We start from the raw sequence: 25,317 nt of genomic DNA on the forward strand, positions 1-25,317 counted from the left end.
AGCCTTTTGAACAAAGTAAATTATTTCATATCCCTCTCTTCTGTGTTTTGCTCAGTCTATACTATACTCCATGTTGCCAAGGGCATCCACGTCAAAGGAAATAGATGCTGGCCTTCTCTCCATAATTTCATACCCAGCTTTTGCAGTGGAGGATATAAACCTTGTTAATATAACCAAGAGTGAAATCATATCCAAATTGCAGGTAAGGATTTCCTTTACTTTATTTTGTTTTATTTTTCAGAAGGAAGGAGAAGTAGCACCTTTTTTCTTAATTGAAAATCCTAATTAATCTAGGATTGACAGACTTGGTGGGTCCATGCATGGAACAGAGGGAGGAAAATCCCAAAGTAGCACTGGAAACTCACAACTTAGATGTTGGTATCAGTCTATCAGGAAAAACAGTATGTTTTCTGTAATTTTGTCTGTTTTTATAGGGCCGCTATGGCTGCTGTCGCTTTCTCCGAGATGGCTACAAGACACCCAGAGAGGTACTTCTGATGTATATTTTCAGTAGATCTTAGGAAGAATGCTCTCTCTTTTGGGCATTATTTTGGCTTGTTTGCATCAAGGGCAAAATTCAGTATCGCTATTAAGATATTTGGTAGTAAACCAAGTAAATCTTGGGAATGACTCATGTCTGAAGGTGGCTAGTGGTTTAAAGACCATCAGTTATTAATGAGATAAATTAATTCATGATTCTGCAAGGTATTAACCCTTAGACGTGCTTACAGCACCTAAGGAAAAGAATTGCCTTTGAGATGCTCCAGGGTATTATGAAGTAGGGCAGAAGCATGATTATTTGGCTGACACCTAGATTCTGAGTCTGAGAAGGGCTGGTTTGTCTGGAGACCAATTAAACAAGTTTGGGAATGAATGCGAAAAAAGAAATCAAGAGACTATGTGGAAACTTTCTGCTGTATTTTTATTGCTTGCTCGGTTTTAATTATTTGTATAAAATAGGCTTTCATTGTGTATTGTGTTTGAGTGACTAATTTAGCACTGTGACTAAAAGAACATGATTGAATTTCCAGGATCCAAGCAGATTGCACTATGATCCTGCTGAGCTCAAGCTGTTTGAGAATATTGAATGTGAGTGGCCGGTGTTCTGGACGTACTTCTTAATTGATGGAGTATTTAATGAGGACAAAATTCAGGTGAGGAGAGAAGAAACTGCTTAGAATGGAAGTGCAAAGCTGTTAACACCCCATTATAGCTTTTCTCTGTTTATTTTAGTTATCAGTTACCACCTTTAAAAGTCCGCATGACCCTTTTTTTTTTATTGGCAGAACCCTTTGCTATTTGCATACATATAAATTGTGTATTTGTGTGGATGAATTACGTTTGACAGATAACAGCAGCTGGGTGAGAATGTGGATGGAGCATTTGTTTCCACATGCAAGTCAGGCTGGAGTGTAACAGGTATTATTATTTGAATGTCTTGCAATGTTGATGCTCTTTTGGCATCAGACAGTACTGGAAATCACTGAGTTCCTGTGAAACTCAGTGGAGTTTCATGCAACAGGTTGGAAGCAGTCTCCAACCACTCCGGCCTTACTGGGAGGTTCATGTCACGAGAAAAGCTGCAGTGTTGTCCATGCTGATACAGGGAAGGGTTCCCTTTCTCTGTCAGATTGAGTGGCTCTGTTGGCTGGAGGGTTTGAGCTGATCTGGACATGGCGTATTTGTCTGGTTCTGTTTTATCACCAACCATAATGTCTCACCAAATTATTGTGAGATGAGTCTAGCTTCTGTCTTCCCTGATCTCTGTGGCTTGGCTGCTGAGAACAACGGTAATAGTCTTCAGTCACTACGTTAGTGACTATTAGTAATAGTCTTCAGTCACAACGTTAATAGACATTCAGTCTTTTGGTACATTTAGGGAGGTTTGGGATGGGTTAGACCCTTATCAGGACCCTTATCAGGAGCCGTTTCATTTTAACTGATTTTGTAGGTTAATTGATGATTCCTTTATGTAATTCATGCCTTTGCTGTGTCGAGCATTGAATGATCAGGGGAGCTAGATTGACTGTAACCTTTCAAAGGTTGTAGTGGTTCCTGGAGAACAGTGGTAAATTAAAAGAGCAGCAAGTAATGAGGACTAAATGTATTCAGATCAAGAGCTCTACAGCTTGAAGGAAGTACCAAATACATGTGATTTAAAGTTGCCCAGTATGCAGAGGGACTATGATTACTAAATAAAACCTCTTAAAAATAAAATGCCATCAGAAACAAAACAAGGAATTTCAGACCAAAAATACCTTTCTATAACAGATGAAAATACAGTGAAGTATTTATTAATGTTAAAAATATGGGTTGCTTTGCTGAACACAGTAGAAATAGTCTGGTGGAGAGAAAAGTAACGTTTCATAAGGAGAAAAATCAGAGTTTACTGAAACTTCAGTCACATTGATAAAACTATTTTTTCAAAAGCAGTCTTTAGAATTTAGTTAGGTGGTCTGGGACATTATGTACCTGATTGCTTTTACTGTGTACATATGGCCCGTGGTAGGATGTGCTCAGAACGGACAATTGGTCCCAGTTCCCACACTTTATACATAGTTGCTCGTGACACTCTGGTGGTGTCCAGTTTTCCACAGTTACTGCTTCATAAGCCTAATTGCAGTAGCAGCAATGATTTGGAAAATAAGCACCCTGATCACTCAACAAGAGTGGATAAGGATAGGATACTGACAATACTAGTGTACCATGACATGAATATGTGGGTACTTTAGCTCGTGCATTAGGCTAGAGATTATTCCTCAGAAAGGTATAGGCAGGAATAGAATTTCAGAGCCAGGTGCTGGTAGTGCTAGGAAACAGCTTCCCTGTGAGTTAAAACTTAGAATGGGAGTGTGAAGAAATGGGCAAAATAAGAAATGTGATAAAAAAAAAAGGAAATTGTTGAATTTTAGACCATTTATATGTCCTGGTGATTACTGTGGCTAACTCTACAATGGTTGTCTTACTCTGCTTGCTCTTCCTACCAGGACAGAATTGCTCAGGCGTAGGAATTGTCTGCCCAGAGAGGTGGTGGAGTCACTGTTGTTGGAGGTGTTCAAAAACTGTGTACATGTGGCACTGAGAGACACAGTGGGTGTGGGCGGGATGGGTTGGTGGTTGAACTGGGTGATCTTGGTCTTTAACAACCTTAATCATTCTACAGTTCTAGAATAATATGTTGTTTAGCGATACGAGAACAAGAGGATTTTATGTTCGTTTAACTTAGGTATTTTATTTGCTTTACATCTATTTAAAGCTTTCCTTAGGGCAAATTTTTAAGAGAAACTGAATTCCCAGTTCTGCAAAGTTGGATTCAGAATATCATACACAAATGTGCTTGGTAGAAAGCTAACAGTACTTAAACCATACACTTCTAATGGATATTGCTAGTGCTGACATCTTCTGTGTCACTTCATTTTCATGATCAAATTTTATGCAGGATTTCTAGTGACTTCTTGATTGCAATATTTTTTTATGCTTTGGTTTGTTTCTGATTAAAGATGTGTACTTATGCTTTGGAGAATGATAATACTGAGATCTTGGAACAGTGTTTGACAATTTGAAGCCTCTTCTTCCATCAGCAAGCTATGATCCACTTTCCCCCCTCCCCCTTATTGTTTACTTTTTATGAATTTTCAACAGAGAAGTAGTAAAATTATAACTTTATTGTTTCTGTTTTGCTGAGTGTATTGTCAATTTTCTTTTATAAATATTTCCAGGTAGAAGAGTACAGAGAGGCTTTGGAAGGAATACTCATCAGAGAAAAGAATGGAATAGTTCTAATGCCTGAACTGTATGCAGTCCCTTCAGAAAAGGTATTGTGAAAATGCAGCATCCCCTTCAGTATGTGAAGTATAGATATGAAGATCAGTGTACCACTTTCCTATAGCTCATAAATCTAAGTCAGTAATACCAAAAAAAAAAAAAAAAAAGGCAATTCACAGCACATTATTAATTGCTGATAAACCTCTCATGGTTCCCACTGAGAAATGGTAACTTTAGGCTTCTAAATGATCAAATCCTGGAGATAGAAATCCAAGAGTCTATGGAAGTTCTGGAGCAGGTTTAAAATTACTAAGACTTTATAAGAAGGTATATTTAAGAAGTTTTTCTGAAATTTAGAAATTGAATTTCAGAGAAGAAGTAAAGCATAGGCTGTTCTGCCTGTTTATTTCACCAGTGGTTTGTGCTTGCTCTTTTTCAGAGCTTGTATTTAAAATGGAAACAGGTTTCAAATGAATGGGGATTTATGTTAGATTTTAAGTGTGTTTCTTTTTCTGTTGTTTTTGTTTTTGTTTGTTTTTCCCATCTTTTCTGTCGCTGTTTAACCTGTTTCTCTCATTGTGACAGAGAAATTCAGATAACATTATATCTCCTTCCATGCTACCTGCTTTTATATCTCTCCCTGCTGACTTCTCCCACTCCAGATTTCTCAGCAACCAATGGGGGTGTGGAGCCTTCTGGACTGATCTGAGTTTAGGGAGGGAGTATCAAAAGCTGATGTCTTTCTCACAGGTCTGAGACTGAAGCTCTGAGTTACCTTTCTGTTGGGAGCAAGTGTGTAACAGTACAGAGCCTTTTTTAAAATTCTGATACATTTATGATTGGAAGAATATGCCAAATAAATAGTGTAATTTTTGCCTTCCGTTTGTAAATTCTAAAATGGCTCTGATAAAGATGTTATCTAGAAGGTTGTGTGCTCCTCCCTCAATAGATCTGTATACTGCAAGATCAAGTCAGGGGTTTTGGTTTTCTGTTTGGCAAAATTGAGAGATTCTACTCCTTATTTTTCCACAGACCATTCTTACTAAAATAAGAACAGTAGAATAGGCTTTGTTTTTGGAAAGCACTTCCATGAGCGTCTTCAGAAAGCTAGGTAGGCAGCAGTGAAGTTCAAGAATCATCTTGCAAGGAGCTGGAAAGCTGACACAATTCCCTACAAGCTTCCCAAAGGGAAGGCAGCAAAGGAATGACGAGAAGAAAGGGGAGCTCCTGACACCAAAGCTATACTCGTGTGCAGAATCCTCATTCAACCTCCAGCTTCAATAGTTTGAGTGGTGTATGAAAAGGAAGCATGGTTCTTGTCCCAGGTAGCGTGCAGCCTCAGAAGTAAAATCAGTAGAAAGGGAGGTCAATAATAGCAGGTTAGAAATGGTAGATGATAGACTGTATTTTTACAAATACTTCTATGTTATTGGTTGTTCTTCAGAACTTTAAGATAAGTTTCTTGTTTTTTATGTTTTTGTTGTCAGGTTGATGAGGAGTATGAAAATCCTCACTCAGTGGATCGTATCCCAGTGGGAAAGCTGCCTCATCTTTGGGGTCAGTCTTTGTACATCCTTAGCTGCTTATTAGCAGAGGTAATTATTTCTTGTATAGCAGATGAGTTTGTGTTTCATTTTGTTTTGAGTAGGCTTAGCCTGTAAGCACAATTTGATTGTCAGGTAGGGGTCAGTGTGTTTTCCAATGAAAACTGTGGAGGGGTGACTCTGAGCTTTCAGGAGCTTATTTGTGTTATTATGGATAACATACCATCTGTATATTATGCTAAATTGTGTGTTTCTCATCAAGGTCAGTAAGTTGCCAGATATGCTCAAGAAATACAAAGTCCATACTGACTTGACAGTTCCAGAGCTAGGATTCTGCAATTTCAGCTGCACTTGATTGCACATTTTTCTGCAGCATAAGATGCCTACAGAATTGTCCAGTATGAGCTATGGACTTGGAAGTGAATAACTGAGTATCCCTGAGGAACTGCAGAAAAATCACTGGCATGGTAGCATTGCATTACTTGCTACAACTCTACAATAGAAAATATGGATATGCAGATTGCATCAGTCATAATCATTTTCTTGTTGTTCCAAAGAATATTACAGCCACTACAACATAGTTTTCATTGAATGTACTTAGCGGATGGGATGGGGAAACCAGACTTTAATCTGGCTTTCCTGATAAAATGTGAGAAGCGGTTAAGAAATCTTGTAGAAATCTTCATCAAAAGCCTTTTACTTCATTTTTGTTTGTCTCCTTTCTCTCTCTCTCTCTTTTAGGGATTTCTGGCTGCGGGTGAAATTGATCCCTTAAACAGAAGATTTTCCACTGGATTTAAACCTGATGTTGTGGTACAAGGTTAGGGAGTTTTAACATTGTGAATAAACTGGATTATGTGAATGTGAAGTTCCTATTCAAGAGAATTAAGAAGGACGTGTTTTAAAATGATACTCATCTTTGCATGGCACATGGATGCTTTGTAGATACTGTGAGAAAGTGGTTGTTTGTCAAGCTGTTTTTCTTCTAGGAGGAAAGACCAGCTTTAACAAATCTTTTAAAAAAACACTCATGATTTTAAAACTGGTCAGAGACTGGAAAGGACTTACTGAAAAGGAAGGTTGTGATGGATAATAGCAGGAAGAGGAGGGCTGACAGGAAACCATTCAGTTCAGTTAGGATGTTGTGCAGCCTCTTTTCAGAGGACCCAAGAAAGCAAGGGGTGGGGCAGATCTCTGTGTTCACAGAGGTGAGGAGTGAGCTAAAGAGCACAGGGCAGCCAGACTTACACCTGTTTTTTGTCTGTGTCAGGGTGCATCTGCTGCTTTCATCAATGCAGGAGCAGCCAGAACTACATACTTAAGTTGAGGGCAAACACCAACTAATTGGGCATAAAAGCCTTCCTAGCTCCTGTGTCATTCTGGAAAAGTAATCAGCTCGTTTAGCAGGAGGAGCCTTCAGTGGTATTGCAAGCTGAGCAAAAGCTTGTTTATCTTTTGTTGTTGTCATAGTGGTGACATTTTGCTACTCTAAAATGTGTAATTTCCCTTAGATGCATAAATGCATGCTTATTTTTAGCATTCTTTGACTGCTATTTATAATGCAGAGAGTATGAATTGTCAGTCCCAAACCAATAAGCCAGCTCACAAGGGCAAAAAAAGTGTAAAATCAGGCCTTGGATTGTAAATTCCTCCAATCTGGCAATCTGGGGACTTTTTTTTTCCTACCTGTTTCATTGTACAGCCTTTGGAACATTTATTGTCGTAATCCTAACATACTTGTTCACCATTGACCTAGCTGTAACCACTGATGTGCTGTATTAAAACAAAGATTTTCAAGTAGGATTTCCCCTTGCAAGCCCCATCTCCTGAAAGTGACTGCACAATCCAAACTGTGTGAAATTGAAGAGAAATGATATCTAACCTTCGAACTAGCACTGCTTTGAGCAGAAGGTTGGATTAGAGACCCTGTGAGATCCCTTCCAACTTGAGCTACCATACAATCTGGAATGGAACAGAATGACAATATGTATGGGGAAGTGGAGAGCCAAAAGCTCTCTGACGTCCTGTTAGATCTCATGAAGACATAAATTAAGAAAGAAGTAAAACCCTTGTGCATTTTTAGACAGCTACACAATAGCTGGGAGGTGACAGTAAAGGCAGGCAATTACAAAGAATAACCTTGGCTCTTACAAGTGTTTCTGATTTCTGTTATGCAGTAACTGTTCTGGCAGAAACTAATCAAATTAAGAATCTTTTGCAAGACCATGGAATCAATGTTCAGAGCATTGCTGATATCCATCCACTCAGAGTGCAGCCAGCTCGCATCCTAAGTAATCTCTACACCATGCTAGGTAGGTATTTAAATATCTATTGCCATACTGGGTATTTTTATATTTCTTGCACACTGCCGCAATTTCTTTGATTTAAAAACAAACAAACCAAGACAAAATAAAACCCCGCATTTGTGTGAAGAAGGTTAACAAAATTAGAACAATGGTCTTAAAAACTGAGATCTTATTCTTCCAAAAAGAAAAACCATTAGGCTATCAGGTTCTTGCTGTTGTTTCTTCCAATCCTGAGCCAAATGGAGCTCACAGAAGCTCTCTGTCTGCAAATCCAGACACCTTTAAGGCTTTTATAGCCCCAGGACTTTATATATAAAGTTCTAGTTTATCAGCAGTGGCCCTAGAGGCCTGTGGTCCCTCTGAGCCTGCCAATTTGATTAACTAAATGCACAAAACGTCAAACTTGTTCTAGTTAAGTTGAAAATCTGATAAACCTTCAGCCACCACTGGCTCTTCTGGTAATACTTGTTGGAATGAAAGGGGTCTTGGTGAAAATTTGTTGCCTGTATTCCTAGTTGAACTTACTTTTACAAATTCAAGCAGGCCAAAAAGTCATGACTCAAATCTGTTGCTGTTACTGGAAAGTAAAACTGGGATGGAGTGGATCAGCATTGGTAGATTCCTTTGCAGTATGGACAAGGAAAGCTGGCTGTATCATGCTTCTATGTCAGTCTTGAGCATGTTTCTGTGGTCATGTAGTTTATGGATAACGTGGAAGAAGATAGCTTATGCTTTTATTTGTTTTTCAATGTTATGTGGTTTTTGTTTTTTTAACAGAAGGTAAGAGGGCCTTCAAGTAAGTGTTAGACATTGAGCCTTATATGTGAAGAAGGGAGCTTGCATATATGGTTTGGGGAAAGTAATTTGTTTTCTTATTACAAGGAACTTCTAACAAGTTTAACATTTACAGGGCTTTGCTGATGTTTGCAGTTATTCTGTAGAAGTTTGAAATAGCTTTCTTTCACTAGTGGGGGTGAGTAGGATAACTTGACACAGAGATGTACTGTTTTCAACAGTGACTTCTTTGGTAATGTTCACAAGGATTTCTTTTCAGGCATTAAGTTGCTGGGCTTGTGTTCCTTGTCAGATGGATTCAGGTCAGCTCCTGGATGTTGGAGCAAAAGCTGCAATGCAGAACACTAGCTTATAAGCCACAGTGAGAAGAGTGGGGCTTATTAGCTCCATGAAAGGAATCAAAATTTGTTCTTCAGCCTTTCACAGTTAAGAATTTTAAGGTTCTGTAATGAAAGCACTGCAGTTTGTTACTTGTTGATGGTCTGCTTTTTGAAGACATACTTGTAGTTTTTGGTGGTGAAGCTTTGGGTGCTGAGCAATGATTGTGCTCAGAATACTTAATATCATGGTCAGTGAAGCCAAACTTTTAATCAGGCTTTTGAAGTACCCTGACTACTGTATTGATGGTTGCTACAAAACATACCACTCTTATCTATCTATTGCCTTGCTGCAACAAATGAAATAGGTCTCCATGTCTAAGATGGCTGTTGCAGAAAACCAGAGAGGAAGTGTTAGATAATATTTTTTTCCTCTTGTCAGGTCGGAATGAGAACATGAAATTAAGTGGACGGCCACACCGACACATTGGAGTGCTGGGTACCTCCAAGCTATACGTGATAAGAAACCAAATATTTGCTTTTACCCCTCAGGTGAGCATCTGAATCTGGCAGGGAAATCCCTGTATATTTAATGGCTAATCATTAGGGAAGTACTTTGCTTTCATGTGCTATCATTCCATTTTAGATAGAGCAGGGCTGATAAAGCAGACGTACTTTGCTTTGTGTTTTTATTTTTTTAAGAGCTTTGGATGATCAGAGTATTAAGACTACTGATAAATCTTTCTTCCATCATACAGCATCTAGCTTCTTTGGCTTTTGGCTTAGATTTGTTACTGATCCCTGCCTGAACCAACATTCTAATGAAATAATTTGAAAATAGGTCACTTAACATTTTCTTTCTACTGATTTCTTAGATGGAAAATGTACATTCACTTAAGTATGCCAAGTACTATAATCCCCAAGACACTAAGACATAATCTTTCCCTTGTTGAAAGGGTCACTGATGTTGAGTAAAGGACATTCTTTGTTTTCTGCTTAGTGTGCTTTTCATTGTAGCTGGAAGTTTGGATCCTCCCAGAATTAGTGGCTCTTTTCATACATATAATGAAATACTACACACTTCTTGTAGCCTTATTGTAGTAGTTGTTACTAGAAGGCCAATAGGTCATCTACTCCATCCATGTGCAACTGGAACAGGATAAAGAATGCTCACAGCCTGCTGACCTTATGTTTGATTAATATAGTCTTCAAATTCCAGCGAAAGAGATTCAGTGGGCTCAACTGACATGGCTTCTGCAGTGCTGCATAATGTCCAGATTTAATCATATTTTTTCTGCAAGTAATGTTCCTTCTTGTTCTTCCTCCAGTCAATTGACTGCAGCAGGCTTTGTAAGATATTTTGTATGCAGGAGGATTGCCTATTGTGTTGTGTTGTTCCACCACACCAGTATCCATTTTTACAAATTAGGGAAAAGTTTCTCAGAGATGTTATTTAAAAACAAAACCAAAATAAAACATATCTTTATCTAGATCTTGTTATAAATATATTCAAAAATGGCATTTATCTTCAAATCGGGGACATGCTTATTCCATATTAGACTAAAACCTCCATAAAGTCTTCTGTTGTACTTTTCAGTCAGACATTACATCCTCCCCCGTTTTCTCTTTTTGATGGAGTGGAGTTTGTTTAATTTCACTTTCCTTAGGTTAGTAATTAACTCATCTTTATTGAAGTTGAGTAATGTCCACAGATTCTCTGGTTTTGTAATTTGTACTTCATCCAATTCTGTAATGAAAACATGAGTTAGGAACGGGGCAGAGGCTTTTATTTAAATACCCTCTGAGCCTGAGAAAATGGTTAATAACTACCAGTGGAGAGCAGATGTGGAAGCAGTTCAGCCTTTTTGGATACTTTTCTTCATCCTACTAGTGTGACAAGCTTTGCAGAAGTCAGGATATGTCTGCCAATTCCTTCTGCGTGCTGTCTTGTTGCTCTTAAATAGTGAAGTTAGACTGGTTTGCTGAGTTTGGTTTTGATCTGACTGTTTGGTCAACTTGCTTTATCATTTGCAATTCTCTTGGTAATGGGCTTGTCTGGTCTACATTACTCTGGCCTTCCTTTCTAAACACAGACAGTATATTTGCTTCTCTTTGGATGTCTAGACTTGTTCTTTCTGAGTTCTTAAACCTAACTACCAGTGGTTCAGGAATCATTTTGGCTGCTTCCTTAAGTTGTTCTAATTAGTTTCTTTATGCTTCACCAGCTTGAATTTACATGATATTTAACATTTTCCTCCCAACCCAGGCTGAACTCCTGTCACTGTTTTAAAAGCAGTGTTACAGATCATAATTTACTACTTTTCATCCCTCATTAAAGAGGGGCACTGATTCAGCTTATCTTCGTCCTCTCTTCCTATCCTCTTCCTCTCTTCATTGAAAGACCTACAGGTTCTGTGTTTTCCAGTTACTTCTCATGTGTTGACAGGGTGTTTTCTCCTTGTCCATAATGGATCTTACCAATCGATGTTTATTTTACATTCCAGCCTTTTCCCTCTTCCACCCCTCACTAATGCTTCTGTGCTTTTAACATTCATTGTGGCTGATTTGTCATACTTTTCATTGTTCTTCTAGCTTTTTAAAATTTCCATTTCTGATGATATAGTCATAATAGTCTCTTCTTGTGGTTTTTGGCCTTCCTTTGTAGTGAGAATGCCACCATTTACCACTGTACATAGAATGCATCTTTTTTTTTCCCCTACCATCTGTCAGATGTTCCTTTTCTGCTTGTCTTTCAGAGTGTTTCTAAGAGACATCCACTTGTTAATTCCTGGTCCTTAGCACGCACTTAAGCCTGTTTATTGTTTGTATTGTTGCTGTTGGTTTTTCTTTCCACATTTAGGCTACTTTAGTCTTTCAGATAATAGACTACTGTAATTCATCACTGAGAAAATTCTCCCTCATGGGAGTTATCATCTACTTTCTGTTTGTACGGCTTGATTTTTTTTCACTGTAAGCCTATAAATGTAAGAAAATACACTCTGCAGACACATGAATCTCTTTTTTTCCTAGTGACATGCCTGGTTAGGTTAACTCACATAATCTGTGTCTAGAATAGTTCATGTGGCTTTTGTGAATGACTTAACAGAGGACATGGAAAAAATTATAGAGTACTGACAACCACTTATATGCTGTGTTTCTCTATTCTCTAGTTTACTGACCAGCATCACTTCTATCTGGCTCTAGACAATCAGATGATTGTGGAGATGCTCAAGATAGAACTGGCTTACCTCACTTCTTGTTGGAGGATGACAGGGAGACCAACTGTGACGTTTCCCATCACCCACACGATGCTTGGTAAAGTTGATTTTCTCTATTTCAAGTGCAGTAAATTGTTGTGGAGGAGTAGGATGTGGGTAGGTTTGAGAGGAGACAGATGGTGTGACTGTTTTAACATCTGAGTTTTAACATCAAAAGTGCAATTTAACTTTTTCAAGTCTACTGAACTTTGATGACAGGGAATCCTTCATTTTGTCTTATTCCTCCTTAATATCCCTGCATCTTCTCATCATCTCCATACTGATTCTGTCCAAATAAATTTGGTAGTAGTCCTTTTGGAACTTGTCGTGAGCGGAAGGGCTTGGAGTTGATTTGATTTTGTTCCAAGGTTTTTTTGAATAAACCAGTATTGATAACATTTGCAGGCTCTGTTTTAAATTTGATGTTTGAAGAGGTTATTTAAGAATGTGTTGGTAAGATTCAAACTCTTCCATTGTTCTTTTTCAGTTGACGATGGTACTGACATTCATCCAGCAGTTCTTGCCACCATACGAAAATTAGAGGATGGTTATTTCGGTGGTGCAAGGTAATGCTGTAACCCTTAAATGGTTCTGTGATTTTTTTTTTTTTATAATTAAATCATACACAAAGTCACAACTACATTTTAACTTGTGATAGTGATAGATCTTGCGCTGGAGCTCTACAGAGAGAGCAGTTTCAGCTTAAATTGTTATGTGGCAATCAGATGATAGCCAGACCTTAGATGCAATGGGAAGATGAGGAGAGTTAACACCTTTGACTGCCATTAATAGATGGTGAAAATGTGAAGGCAGTTAATGTCTTTTTTTTTTTTTTTTTTTTTTTTTTTTGCCTCAATTTTCAATATTAATTGAAGGCCTTAAGTTGTCCTGCCCTGCAAGTTGGAGGACCGTCATTTGGGGAGCAGAGATTTTCCATTTGTTGACATCAAAGTTTAAGGAACTAATTGTATGAGTTGAATGTTTACAAGTCTATAGGGCCTGGTGGGACTCATGTCTCAGTACTGAGGGATTTAGTAGATATTATAGCAGGACCCCTCTCAATTCTCTGTCAAAGTTCATGGGAATCTGGGGAGGTCCTTTGTGACTGGAAACTGACCAAGATTGTGTACATTTGTAAGAAGACAGAAGACCGTGGAAATTATAGACCTGTTAATTTAACTTCAGTACCTGGAAAAATTATGGAGAAGATTAGCCTAGGTGCCAATGAAAAGCAGTTAAAGGATAGCAACAGCCATCAGACCCGCTATCACTGATTGAGGAGGAAAGTCCTGTCTCATTAATTTGGTATCCTTCTATGGTAAGATGAAGTGCTATCCATGCTAGTGGATGAAGGGAAGACAGTAGGTATTTTTTTTATGGATTTTAGCACAACATCTAATACAGTTCCTCTCAGTATCCTTTAACTATAAGACGAACAGGTTCACATCGTGCTGGGTGATACACTGGCTGAGTGGCAGAGCTCAAAGGGCTGTAGTAAATAAGGCTGCATCTGGATGGTGGCCAGCCTCTAATAGTGTTCCTCAGGGCTCTAGTGTATGGACAGTCCTGACAACATTTTTACTGGAGATACGGATGCAGGAATTGGATGTACCCATAGCAGATTTGCTGATAATACATATCTGGGAGATTCTTTTGACTCTCTGGGGGCATCTAAATGCTCTATTCGATGCTCTGATCTATCTAGACTCTCTTTGAGAGGTTTAGATAGATTAGAGCATTGGGTGATCAACAGCAGTTTGAAATTTAACGTGAAGAAAATGATTCTACTGTTGAGACAGAGTAATGCCAGATAGTTACAGACTGGGAGCTGAGTGTTGGGAGAGCATTCCTGCAGAGAGGAATCAGAGGGTGTTGTGAGCGTTACCATAACACAGTTAAGTGCAGTTACTAGATAGAGCAGTACTCAGCAGGATCTGCAACTATTTTTTTTTTGCATTTATTTTCTCGACACTGGTTATTTACTTCTTCGTAGTTACTAAAGGTAGATTTGGAGCTGTTGAAAGCTCGGTGAGCATAGCCAATAGTATCAAAATGGTGTATATTGGCTCTGGCATACTTATATGCCATACTCCCTCTGGTGTACTTTCCTGTTTGCAGGGTGAAGATAGGCAAGCTGTCAGAATTTCTTACCACATCTTTTCATACGCATCTGAGCTTCCTGGATCCAGACTGTGATATAAAACTATTTGATGACTCTCATGGAGGCTGTTGTAGCCCTGACAGTGAATATGGAGGCTATCCAGCAGATTTCTGTGAAAAAGGTAATAGTTTTTTCCCTTTATTTTTTTTTTCCTCTGTCACATTCTGTAGAGTAGACGTAGAGTCTGTTCAAGCATAGAGTCTGGGGTTACCTACAGCACAAAATCTGATGTATGCACAGTTGATAGTTATTCGGATCTCTCATACGTCAGCTCAAGGATGGTATGTGCATGACTTAGTTTGAAGGAGATTTTGTGAATTCATCCTACATCCTCGATGTGGCATTGACCAGTAACTGCTGTGGTAAAACTGAGTCTGAGAATCAGCAGGTGGGAGGTGTGTAGAAGATGCTAGAGGGAGTAGAGAGTGTGAGGAGTCACAGACAAATTCGTGCACAAGAGCTGATCTTTGGTCTACCAAAAAGAAAAATTCTTTTGATCTCTTTCAAAGGGAAAAACAGTTTCTAAACTTTACTGTTTAAAAACTATCAAAAATTATTTACATTTTTCTTTCCAATTTGTTCAGCTTAGAAGTCTCTTGCTTATTCTTAGTTTTCACATGCTCTTTTGTATAAACAAGAATAGAGTGATATGTGTGAAAAAAGAAAGTACTGGTATTTTTAAGGTTTTCTTACCTTTAATACTCATTTTCTTTTATGTATGTCTCACTAGAAAGCCAGGATGAGCTGGATCAGTATATAAATGATATCCTGCAGAGTACAGCACTGAAGTCATATCTGCCTCCAACTTCAAAGACTGCTCATCAGCCACTTGTGTTCAGTGCAAACCATTCCACACAAGAGATACTGTCAATAATGGCCAAGGCAAAGGGTTTGGAGATTCCAGGTATTTCTCTCTATTATTTGCCATGGGTGCTAAGATGGATAAGTTCAATTATTTTCAAATTCTATTATTTGGAGAAAGTTAGTAACGCAAGTGTGTTGTAGCTGTTAAGAAGAGAGTCTGAAGTTGTTGCTGTAGTTCCCACAGCATCCCATATCATGATGTATGTATAAATAATCTGCAGTGAATCAAAGTTAATGTTATGGAAACTAACTGATCAGATAGAATTTTAGAACATGAGTCAGTTCATTATTATTATTATTATTATTATTATTTGTCTTTGTACAAAGGCAGACAAATAATATACTTAATCCAATGAAGTTGTGGTGAAATTAAGTGTTTCAATGACATGAAACATCAGTATGCACATGTATACTCTTAACCTATAAGAATAAATGGAGTACCAATGGAAGGCGGTATTCCTAATAATGCTGCATTAAACTGATTGGAGGACTTTCACCCAAATAATGCTTTGACTGAATTTGTAAGTAGATTCCGACATCTACAGTGTTTTTCATGTAGATATGTAGTATCCAGTATCCTGGTTAAGAGAGGGCTTCTCTCAACTTCACTGGACATTAATAAATCTTCAAACTTTAGTATTTTCTCCTATCTTTCATATGCTGCAGAATCATGTGATACTCTGTTAAATTTGTCATATAAAGATAACAGAGCATGAGCCTGCATTCACATTTGTCACTTCAATTACAGCGTTTTTTCAATTAGACCATTTTGTCCATATGTTAAACATGTTTTAGCATGTTTACTGCAAAAACATTTGAAATACTTGTCAGGATCAGGTCATTCATTTGTAGAACATCCGAAGCACAGACTGCCAGAAGAGGTGTCAGTTCACCATGTTGTGCCTCAGACTTTGATGTGCTACTTTCAAAAGCTCTTGGACCAGGTCTTCAGGAAGGAAAAATTTCAAGTGTGAGCTTGTCTCTTGAGTTCCACACACAACATCTTGGAAGTGTTGCCTAAGTTAACTTGACTCTCAGAGGTATTTCTGTTGTTTTTCGTAGCACAGTTGCTTCATATTTGTGGTTTTGCTTTTCTGCACAACAGCAACAAAAGTCTTTTAAGTGTTGTCATTGGCTTTGATTTCCAGCTGTTTCCATGTCTCTTCCAACTAAAGTTCTGAACACGCACCGGAAGTCCTTGAATCTTGTTGATATTCCCCTTTCCCTTGAGAAAAAGGTAAACCGTGGGATTTTTTATGCTGTTTATGTTTTTAGGACTCAATATTTTGAATCCATCTGGTTTCCAGCCAAACCGTATACTAGTTCTCATTTTGTTACCTTGACAGCAAAGCTGTCTGCCTGGGGCAATGGGTAGGGGGTGGTTGTTATTTTTTGCTGGGAAGTTTTTTTTATTAAATAGATATTATCACATTGATATATATATTGTCTAATAAACAGTAATTGTATTAATTTCTAGCCAGGAGAGTAGCATATGAAAGGACAGCTGTCATACAGCACCAGCTGAATCCCACTACTAAGCACAAAGGGCAAAGCTGGGCTGGATATTCTGTCCTAGCATGTGTGACTGGCTGCTGAGGGTGGTGACATGAGGTTGTATCCAACCTGCTAGAAGGTTCTGTTGTATAGGCTTTGTCTGTGGAGGCAGTATTTCAGGACCGTACAAATACCTGAATAGCTTGTTAAATAAAACTTGTTCTCATCTAAGAATTCACTGCAGTGTTGCATCACCTGACTAGTTAACATGCTAGTTCCAAAGCATTGAAAAATTTGTGATGGCAACATCTGCATAAGTAAAGCACTGCAATTATTCAGATTGGAGACAAGACTAAAAGAACAAAAAAAAACCCACCTCTAAATGTTTTCAGCAAAACAGTGGTATCTTTCTGCTTTATTTCATTGCAAGTAGCAGTGTATGACAGGAAAAGTATGCAAATAATTTTGTTTACTTCTATGAGAACTTTTTTTTTTTTTGTCCCCAAAATAGCTTTCCTGGTCGATTGAACCAAATCTAGAGACAGTCCATTCTGGGTGCTGTGTTTCTGGGGATCATACTTCTTTTCATGTCTGCCAGTAGTCTGAAAAAAAAACTACATGATATGTCTGTATTTCAAGCATGGAGTTGTGTTGCATGTCTGTGTTCTTTAATGGTGAGCTGCAAATTTTATCTGCTGCTTTTGTCAAGGTCTGTTATTGATTTTCATCCCTCTTTGTTATCAGGACCATGAAAAGGTTTTGAACTTAGCTAAAGATGCTCATGGTGATTTGGATTGCAGGAAGCTTGTTGAGCAGCTGAAGGAATGTCCAACGCTCCATGATCAAGCAGATATCTTATATATCTTGCATATACTAAAGTGAGTTATCTGAGTATAGGCTTCAGCCCCTTAAGTTTGGCTACAGCTATTTGATTATTGTTGTGCAAAAGGTTGTCACTGTTCAGAACTGTGTTTTCAGGGGAGAGGTTAAAATGTTTTGTGCTTTAACAGAAACATTTTCAGTTAGCTTGACTACATAAATAATTTGCATTCAGAATACATCTGTGCAAATTTCAAAGTTGATTGACGCACAATTTTGCCAAAGTGGGAGTGGGGGGATACTTAATTTTCTCATTTTCTAACTAAAGCACAGGTGCAGTTTTATTTTTTCCTCTAATCCTTCCATGCTTAAGTGCATAGTTGACTAAAACTTGGTGTTCTTCAAAGTGTTTCTGGAAACGACTCAAGCTGCTGGGGTTAGTAAAAAAAAAAAAAAAAATTGTTCATTAAATGGATTTGAGTAAAATTCAAATACAGATCAACAGAATTATCTACTAGAGTGTGCTAACTGGCATTTTTTCCTTATACTGTTGGAATCTGGTAAAAAGTTGGTTTAGGTTGCAAAGACGTGCATTTATTGATCACGGATGGTCTTCCTTAATGCTGCAGAGATTGTGTTAATGTTTATCTTAGTCTTTCTCCTGTGTGGGCCTTTTCTTTGATCTTTTTATTTTCCTAAGCAAAATAGTAACTCTTCTTAAAAAGGAGATCCTGAAGAATTACTTTTTGTTTGTTTGACTGTATGTAACACCCTTAGTTTACTTTCTGGAACTGTTTCACCACTGGTGTCCCTGTTGGACTTTGGTGAAATGTGTCCCTCTAACTGGAGCTGAAAGATCATCATGTGGTGCATGGAGCCACTGTCAACTAGAGGCACCTTTTGTTCATAATACAGCAAATTTCAAAACTGGAAAAGGAATGGAAAACTTCACTGATTCATCAATATTGACAGAAGCAATGTGGAAGTCTAGTTAGTAGCTAAGAATGAGGCAGGGAGAAATACTCATAGAGGCCCTGTAGTATCCGAAAAAATGGGTACCGTCTTTATTAGTACTGAGAAAAAGTGCTGAATTTCACTCCTAAGAAGCAACATATGGAGTGTTCTTCCATTCTTTCAATCTTCCTTGTGCTGAACTTAAAGCCAAATGGGAAATCCCCTGGCTGGTTGCTTTGTAGTCACAGGCTTATGGCCAAGTGAGATAATATGAGAGTTGCTGTTACCAAGAGGTTTCTGCCCACGTGTAGCTGATCTCTGATGAAGGACTGCTGTGTCCCATTCACTTCACCCAAATGACTGTCACACAAATGAGAATTCAGTCAAAGTCTGGTTGCTCGTTGTGTGTTAAGACTAAGCAACTTAGTGTTTTCTGCTTTCTCTTTCTATGTCTTCCTCAAGGACCCCTTACTTGTTTGATCTAATGGAAATAATCTTCTGTTTTCCTGCAGAGGCCCTGATTGGGATACGCAGCTGAATGGACAATGTGGAGTCACTGTTCATTGTCTGCTCAATGAGCTCTACAGAAAGGCAGGCCTCAATCAAGAGTGGGGCTTAATCCGTTATATTTCTGGTATACTTAAAAAGAGACTGGAAGTCCTGGCAGAGGTATGAGATAGGAATAGTGCTGGTTCAGATTCCTGCCTGAAAACAGGACTACCAATGTGAGGCACAAGTGCCAGTGGGGGTTGTGCTTGCCCTATTCTGGTCTTACTTCACAACAAACCTAGTGCAGCATTTGTCAGTAAACACTGTTTGCTTTCCTGATCTAAAATCTTGTTACAACCTCTCTCATCTATACTGAAAAGTGTGCTAAGGTTAGAGTGTAATGAGAATGTCAGTCTGTAAGTGATTGCGAAGGCCTCATTTAGTCTCTGTTAATCCAAGCAGCTTAATTATGTGCGTTGAAAGCTGTAGTGGTCACTGGTAATTGCTTATTGCTATTGTGGTAACATGAACACTTGGAGCGCCAGTATATCTTAGTGCTAGAGATGATGCAAAAACATGCTGCAGTGATTTCTGTCCCATTAGGCAGGCAGTCTGTAGTGTGAGTGGCAGTACAGAGGCATTATGATATCTGGCCCTGCTTAACATTAACAAGAAAGATCCGTTGTAAGGGTACAGATTTCCTTTGGAACATTACAAAACTGTTCACTCTGCTGTTTTAAGGGTTTTCTTAAAAATACTTAATCCTGCATATTTCCAAAGAACTCTTTCTCTAACTTCTGGCCATTTTCAAAGCTTTGATAATCATACTTAGAATGGCCTGTTTTACTGACAGTTGTATTTGCAGGGAGCAATTTGCAACAGTCACTCTGCGTGATTCCTCGTTAAGTACCTTTTCCATCCCCAAGGCAGTACATGCTTACAAAAACCTGTGTACATTAAATTGCAGAGATATTGACTAAGAACTGTAGAGGGTGAGAGTAGAGGTATATGTAGCTTTGTTATACGTTAAAGGAAGGAAAACAGAATCAGAAAAATATGAAGAACATTACTCGGTGAGGTCTTTGATTCAGAATAATGAATCGGGTAAATTAAGCACTCGCTTTTGTAGGAAGTATAAAAGATTAAAATGCTGGTACTAGAAGAATTCTGGTATACAGGGTTATTTTCTTTTTTTTTGCTAATACTGCCAAACTTTCCATTAATAATTGTTTTGTCTTAAATAAAAATGAAATATTTATCTTATGATAAAATCCTTTATTGATCTGCCAGTCCCACTGGAGAGCATAATAATTCTGCTGCTGATTTCAGTGTGAGGAAGCAGGCTTTCAGCTTGGGCAGACTCTTGAGGTCCTGTTAACCTTGGGGGATATTTGCCAACTGGTTAACAGCATTCTGCTTGATCTGCATATCTAGTAGTTAATTGAAATGCACTTAGAAATTGATAAATAAATTGCTTCATTTTCTAGAGTTAAAGCTGTGTGACTTGTGCATGTCTCAGAAAAAGATCTCTTGCTTTCTGTTGTATTGCAATAGGCATGCACAGACCTCCTGTCACACCACAAGCAGCTTACAGTGGGGCTGCCACCAGAACCCCGCGAGAAAATCATTACCACGTAAGTTGGAGCTTCGTTTCAGTTGTAGAAGCAGACTGCCTTTCAGCTTCCTGCTGGTGCCGTTCTGCTGCTCTCACCTTGTTTTATTTTTCAACTTCAGAAAGAATTGCAGCCACCAAGGCAGAAAAGTCTGCGGTGCAAAGATGTTTCTGGGTGACATGGTTCTAGTGCATGTTCAAGAGGTTGACAACAAGTGCTGGACTTATTGCTAACTGTAGTTTGCCCTCTTACAGCCCTCTGCCACCTGAGGAGCTCACAGATCTTATTTATGAAGCCAGTGGCCAAGACATCAGTATTGCTGTCCTGACACAGGTACAGAGCATGGGAAAAAAATGGTTCTTTAAGCTGTGCCCAGTGTAATGCCAGTGTTCTTCTGAGACTGGGAAAGCTGGGATGAGCCATGCTGAATGGGAGCTCTTCTGAATTTGTCCTTACAGGAAATAATTATGTACCTGGCAATGTATGTCCGATCGCAGCCTAGTCTTTTCATGGAGATGCTCAGGCTCCGCATTGGTCTGATAATTCAGGTGATGGCCACTGAGCTGGCTCGGAGTCTGAAATGCTCAGGTAAGAATAGTTCTATTGTGGGAGATACTTCTGGCTTTATTTTTGCTTCACCTCAGTTAATAATTTTTCATTTGTGTTAAATTCTGTTGTAAAGAATTTACATACACAGTTAAAAATTGAAAATAATTTCTGTTTGGCTTAATGAAAGATTCCTGCCTCCCTGCACTCTGTCAGTCTGCAGTAGATGTTAAATACTTAAACACTCTGACTTTCAGTGCTTGAGGTGCCAATACTGAAATTGCAAGTGTATGTATTTAGGGACTAACTTCAATGAGAATTAGGACACTAGGTTAATCTTCAGAATATTTGAACCTTGATTATTCAGCATTCTTGTGAGTTTTATTCAGCATAAGTTCTGTCCTGTAGTTCTTCTTGCTTGGAATGTACGTGGTTGAAAAATATTTGCTATTTGGATTTCAGCTGGTGATACCAACACCAGGAGGTCAGTAAAAATATGTACCTCATAAGACCACCAGCTGCTGCATATGCACTGCAAAAAAGCAAAATGAAGAAACTAACAAGTTGTACAGGATGAAAATACTTTAAGTAGAGAGGAGAAATCATGACTGAGGTGATAACTGAAAAACCGCTGACGAATTTTCCACCTCAAAGGAACTCAAATTAGTCAGAGGTCAAGAAGAAACAGTCATAAGAAGTGATCAAGTTAATGTGGTGAATGTATAGTCTCAAATGTAGATGCTTAGGAGCATGATCCTTGTGGCTCAGCTCATTGTTGTTCCTAATGTATTAGCACACCCCAAGGGGGATCAATGGAAGTTTATTTTAGAAAGGCATTGCTTGGGCACCATTGATGTCTTCGACCAAACTCAATGCCTACCTCTGGGGAGGTGTTTGTCCATTAGGAGAAGTTGGTAAATGGAGCCAAGTAATTTTCTGGGATAATTCTGTTTCTCCACAAGGAGCATTCAGACAGCCCTGTTTCCCCCAGAGCTGAAGCTGAGTACCAGAAGCTGCTACATTCACAGTTCAAAGCCTCTTTTTCCTGTAGTCCCTTCTGTTATTTCTTTGTAAGCCACTCTCAGCTTCACTGCTGCTTTTTCCATGTTCTCCTATGGGAAATTTCTCTGTGCACTCCTGTGCCCATGTGTATGTATGAGCTTTTTCTCACACTTCGAAGCATCATCCTTTAATTAGAGAAAACACCACAAGCCTGCCATTTGCATGCATTTCTTTATGGAATAACTCTGGCTCTGTAATTTAGATCTGAGTAAGATCTTCTTGTGGGAGGTGGCTGCAGTGCCTTTTCAGTTGATCTGCTCTGTGAAGGAGCACCTGCTTCATCATAACCTTTGGTGAGATTTCACACAGCTGTGAGAGGCTGCTCAGTAACGTAACCACCATCATCTCCATTCAGTGTTGCTTAGTCTTGAAATGTGTTTTCTTTGAAATGACTCTACATATTAATTTTTTTTCTAGGGAAGCATTATTTGCAAAAGTAAGTGATGGAATTTCATTCAGTCAGCAATTTAGTTAGGAAAGCCATCCATAAAGCATCCTATAGTTGCGTTTGATTTTTGTTTTTGTATGTGTGGCTTTGTTTTGTTTTTGTGGATTTTTATTTGCTTGTTTTTGTTATTTAAACCAGGTGAAGAAGCTTCAGAGAGTTTGATGAATCTAAGCCCTTTTGATATGAAAAATCTCCTACACCATATTCTCAGTGGAAAAGAGTTTGGTGTGGAAAGAAGCTGTAAGTTATCCATTTGGGTAGATGTTAAATGGGAACTGTAAATATATAGATTGTGTAGTAAGTAGGAACCTACCATCTAGGCATGTAAAATAGGAGTACAGGTAATGTACGAAACAGATCTATTGCATATATCTGCTGCGGAATAAAAAAAGCACATATGATGGTAACTGTCCTACACAGGAGTAATGTTGTATCAAGGCAAACTTTTAAAATGAAAAAATTTAACGTGACCAGAAGGAAGATTGTGAAAAGGATGTGTCCATTCTGCCTCCCAGGAGTGTATCTGTGATCCCCAGTATTTCCAGATGACACTTCAGCTGTGTCTTAAATCCTCACACACTTAGTGCAACTCCAGTGTCTTTTGAAGCTATGATTGTTCCTTGTCTTTGAAGGTCAAATCCTAACATCCAGCTGTGGCTCTCTATCTCTGAATTGATGTAATCGGGTTTGAATTATTGATGTAATTTGAAAGCACGCTGTCAAAAAAAGTGTTGAACACTTATGAAAGGATATGCTTTTATCTGTAACTTCTAGACACAATTTTGTCTCTTTTCCTACCAGTATAATTTCTAAAATGTCCATTTGCTTCTTTTAGTGCGACCTATGGATTCTTCTTCATCCAGCCCTGCAATTTCTATTCATGAAATGGGGCCTTCTGGAGCAACGAAAACAGAAAGAAGTGGTATTACTAAATTGAAGAGTGAGATGAAGCAGGTGAGGGTTTTCTGTCAGTGCTTATCAGAAAATGTAGCTGCTCTGGAATGGCGTTTTATCGGAGTTTCGTGTTCCTTTCAGGAAGTTGTTCCAATGCCAAATAAATACATTCTTCATAAATCACAGAAATTGCCAGTCACCCTTTGGTTTAAAGCTAATAGAAGGCAGGAGGGACATGCTTCTTCCAAAAATGAAGCCTCTTCTTTGTTCTTGTTTCATGTACTGAATATTGCAACTTAGCAAATAGCAAAGTCTACTGCGTTCATGGCATCAACTTTAAAACAATTTTTTATCGTCTTTAGCTATAGAGAAATCAGCTGCACATTTCACATAGATTTTCACATAGGTGGTTTTCATTCCTGTACTCTGCACAAGTTTTTAATGTGGTCTATCTGCCTTATAGCAAGGTACATTTGGAAGAGAAATCTTGGTGGTTTTGCTTTTTCTTTTCCGGTTTTGTTTTTTATGGACAGGAGAAACATACTTCATATTCTAGCAGTAATCCAAGTTCAGTATTCTTAGTTACACAGCAACTGAGCTTAATGAGAGAAATGATAGAAGACACGAAGTGTTCTGGATGAGTGTGACTGATGGTTTTATTGCAGCTGGTTTTCATTTTTTTTGTGTACGTGTGTTTCTACTAGTAATTTTCTTTTGCTCTGGATAAATAGGAAGGAGGTGAAGTGAAAGACATTGATGGGAATTAAGTGTATTATATTGAAGACATATTTCAAAAACACACTTTCTGCTAAGAGCTTAGCAAGCAAGAGCATTTACTCTGAGGCCATTTGTGTAAGTTTCTAGGGAAGTATGGGGTGTTCTGCTTTATATGAAACAAAAATGCTGAATGAGCTTTTGGAGAGGAGGAGCATTTCTGTATAATCCTTGACACAGAGCGTTTTATGCTGATGTAAAGATGAGTTCATAATTCTTTTTTGTGATACAATTAATCAGGGAAGGCAAGGTGTGGGTGAAATTTGTGTTTTGTACCTTGTGAGATCAGGTCACTGTGTTTGAGCCACTCTGGTGCCTTAGTGTTACTGCAGCCAAGCCTGCCTTGTCCCCTCCTGTGGTGCAGCAGTGTCTGTGAATCTGCTGCAGGGTGCTAACTGCAGACTCTGGATGACCTTGGTAGCTCCGTTTGGGCATGGCTGTTAGTCCAGCAGCCTACTGAGGATGTTCAACCTCAGTGCCTTTCCCAGAATGAACATGGACTGGGTGCTATGCAGCAGCATCAAATCTTAAATATAGGCGTGCACCTGAGTTGAAACCCTGTGAAGTTTGTCAAGGCTGGAAAGGTAGCTCCTTGCATTGCTTTTGCATTAGATAGATGTGGTTTGGTTTTTTTTGCAGAAAAAAAAACAGCAGAAGAGTTGGCTGTTTTGCTTTTATTTCCCCTCACCGGTCCATACTTATTGCTTCACACCTCATCTCAATGTATTTGTGAAATACCATCTTAATGTCATTGTGGTTGGAGGGATAACCAACTTTGTGTCAGGAAAAACATTTTGAGCACTATCACGAGACAGAGCTCTTGTGTTGAACATCTACAGCTCTCCCATTTGCTGCAGATGCTTCTGGAATATGTAAACTCAGCCTTTGCCTGTATCTGGGGCTGTCATGGCTTTCTTTTGAGTACCTGAGTTTATTCCGTGCTCCTTGCCTTTGCGCAGATGGGTTACATAACCTTGTTTGTGTCGTGACTGTCTGTCTGATCTGTTCGTGTCTGTTTTTGTTTTGTAGTTCTTTCATGAGGGCCACTCCATGTCCAGCAGCATGTTCGCTTCCAGGGTAAAATGATATCTGCAGTTCTGTTCCTGCTCTTCACCCTACGTGTGTCTGTATATGTCTGCATACACTTGTGCAAGGACCTTAGCTCTAAACTCCTCCTGCTGCTTCTGCTCTGTGAAAGCTTCTTTCAAACCCTCT

General features: G+C 38.7%; 1 protein-coding gene across 2 annotated transcripts in view; it reads left to right on the top strand.

The window, feature by feature from the left end:
* PHKA2 (phosphorylase kinase regulatory subunit alpha 2) overlaps positions 1-25,317 on the top strand; it is a 39,251-nt gene that overhangs the window by 6,890 nt on the left and 7,044 nt on the right. The window contains exons 8-28 of one of the 2 annotated variants that reach the window (XM_048939507.1): positions 56-202; positions 435-488; positions 1,032-1,154; positions 3,720-3,815; positions 5,253-5,360; positions 6,051-6,129; positions 7,487-7,621; positions 9,170-9,279; positions 11,898-12,042; positions 12,472-12,550; positions 14,103-14,266; positions 14,876-15,049; positions 16,158-16,246; positions 17,248-17,381; positions 18,789-18,945; positions 20,320-20,399; positions 20,633-20,711; positions 20,837-20,966; positions 22,573-22,674; positions 23,270-23,388; positions 25,132-25,179. In XM_048939507.1, the coding sequence (XP_048795464.1) occupies positions 56-202; positions 435-488; positions 1,032-1,154; positions 3,720-3,815; positions 5,253-5,360; positions 6,051-6,129; positions 7,487-7,621; positions 9,170-9,279; positions 11,898-12,042; positions 12,472-12,550; positions 14,103-14,266; positions 14,876-15,049; positions 16,158-16,246; positions 17,248-17,381; positions 18,789-18,945; positions 20,320-20,399; positions 20,633-20,711; positions 20,837-20,966; positions 22,573-22,674; positions 23,270-23,388; positions 25,132-25,179 (2,352 nt within the window). The remainder of the gene's footprint in view (positions 1-55; positions 203-434; positions 489-1,031; positions 1,155-3,719; positions 3,816-5,252; positions 5,361-6,050; positions 6,130-7,486; positions 7,622-9,169; positions 9,280-11,897; positions 12,043-12,471; positions 12,551-14,102; positions 14,267-14,875; positions 15,050-16,157; positions 16,247-17,247; positions 17,382-18,788; positions 18,946-20,319; positions 20,400-20,632; positions 20,712-20,836; positions 20,967-22,572; positions 22,675-23,269; positions 23,389-25,131; positions 25,180-25,317) is intronic. The other variant, XM_048939513.1, reaches the window with a different exon arrangement.

The sequence above is a fragment of the Lagopus muta genome, chromosome 1, assembly GCF_023343835.1.
Source record: "Lagopus muta isolate bLagMut1 chromosome 1, bLagMut1 primary, whole genome shotgun sequence".
Lineage (NCBI taxonomy): Eukaryota > Metazoa > Chordata > Aves > Galliformes > Phasianidae > Lagopus > Lagopus muta.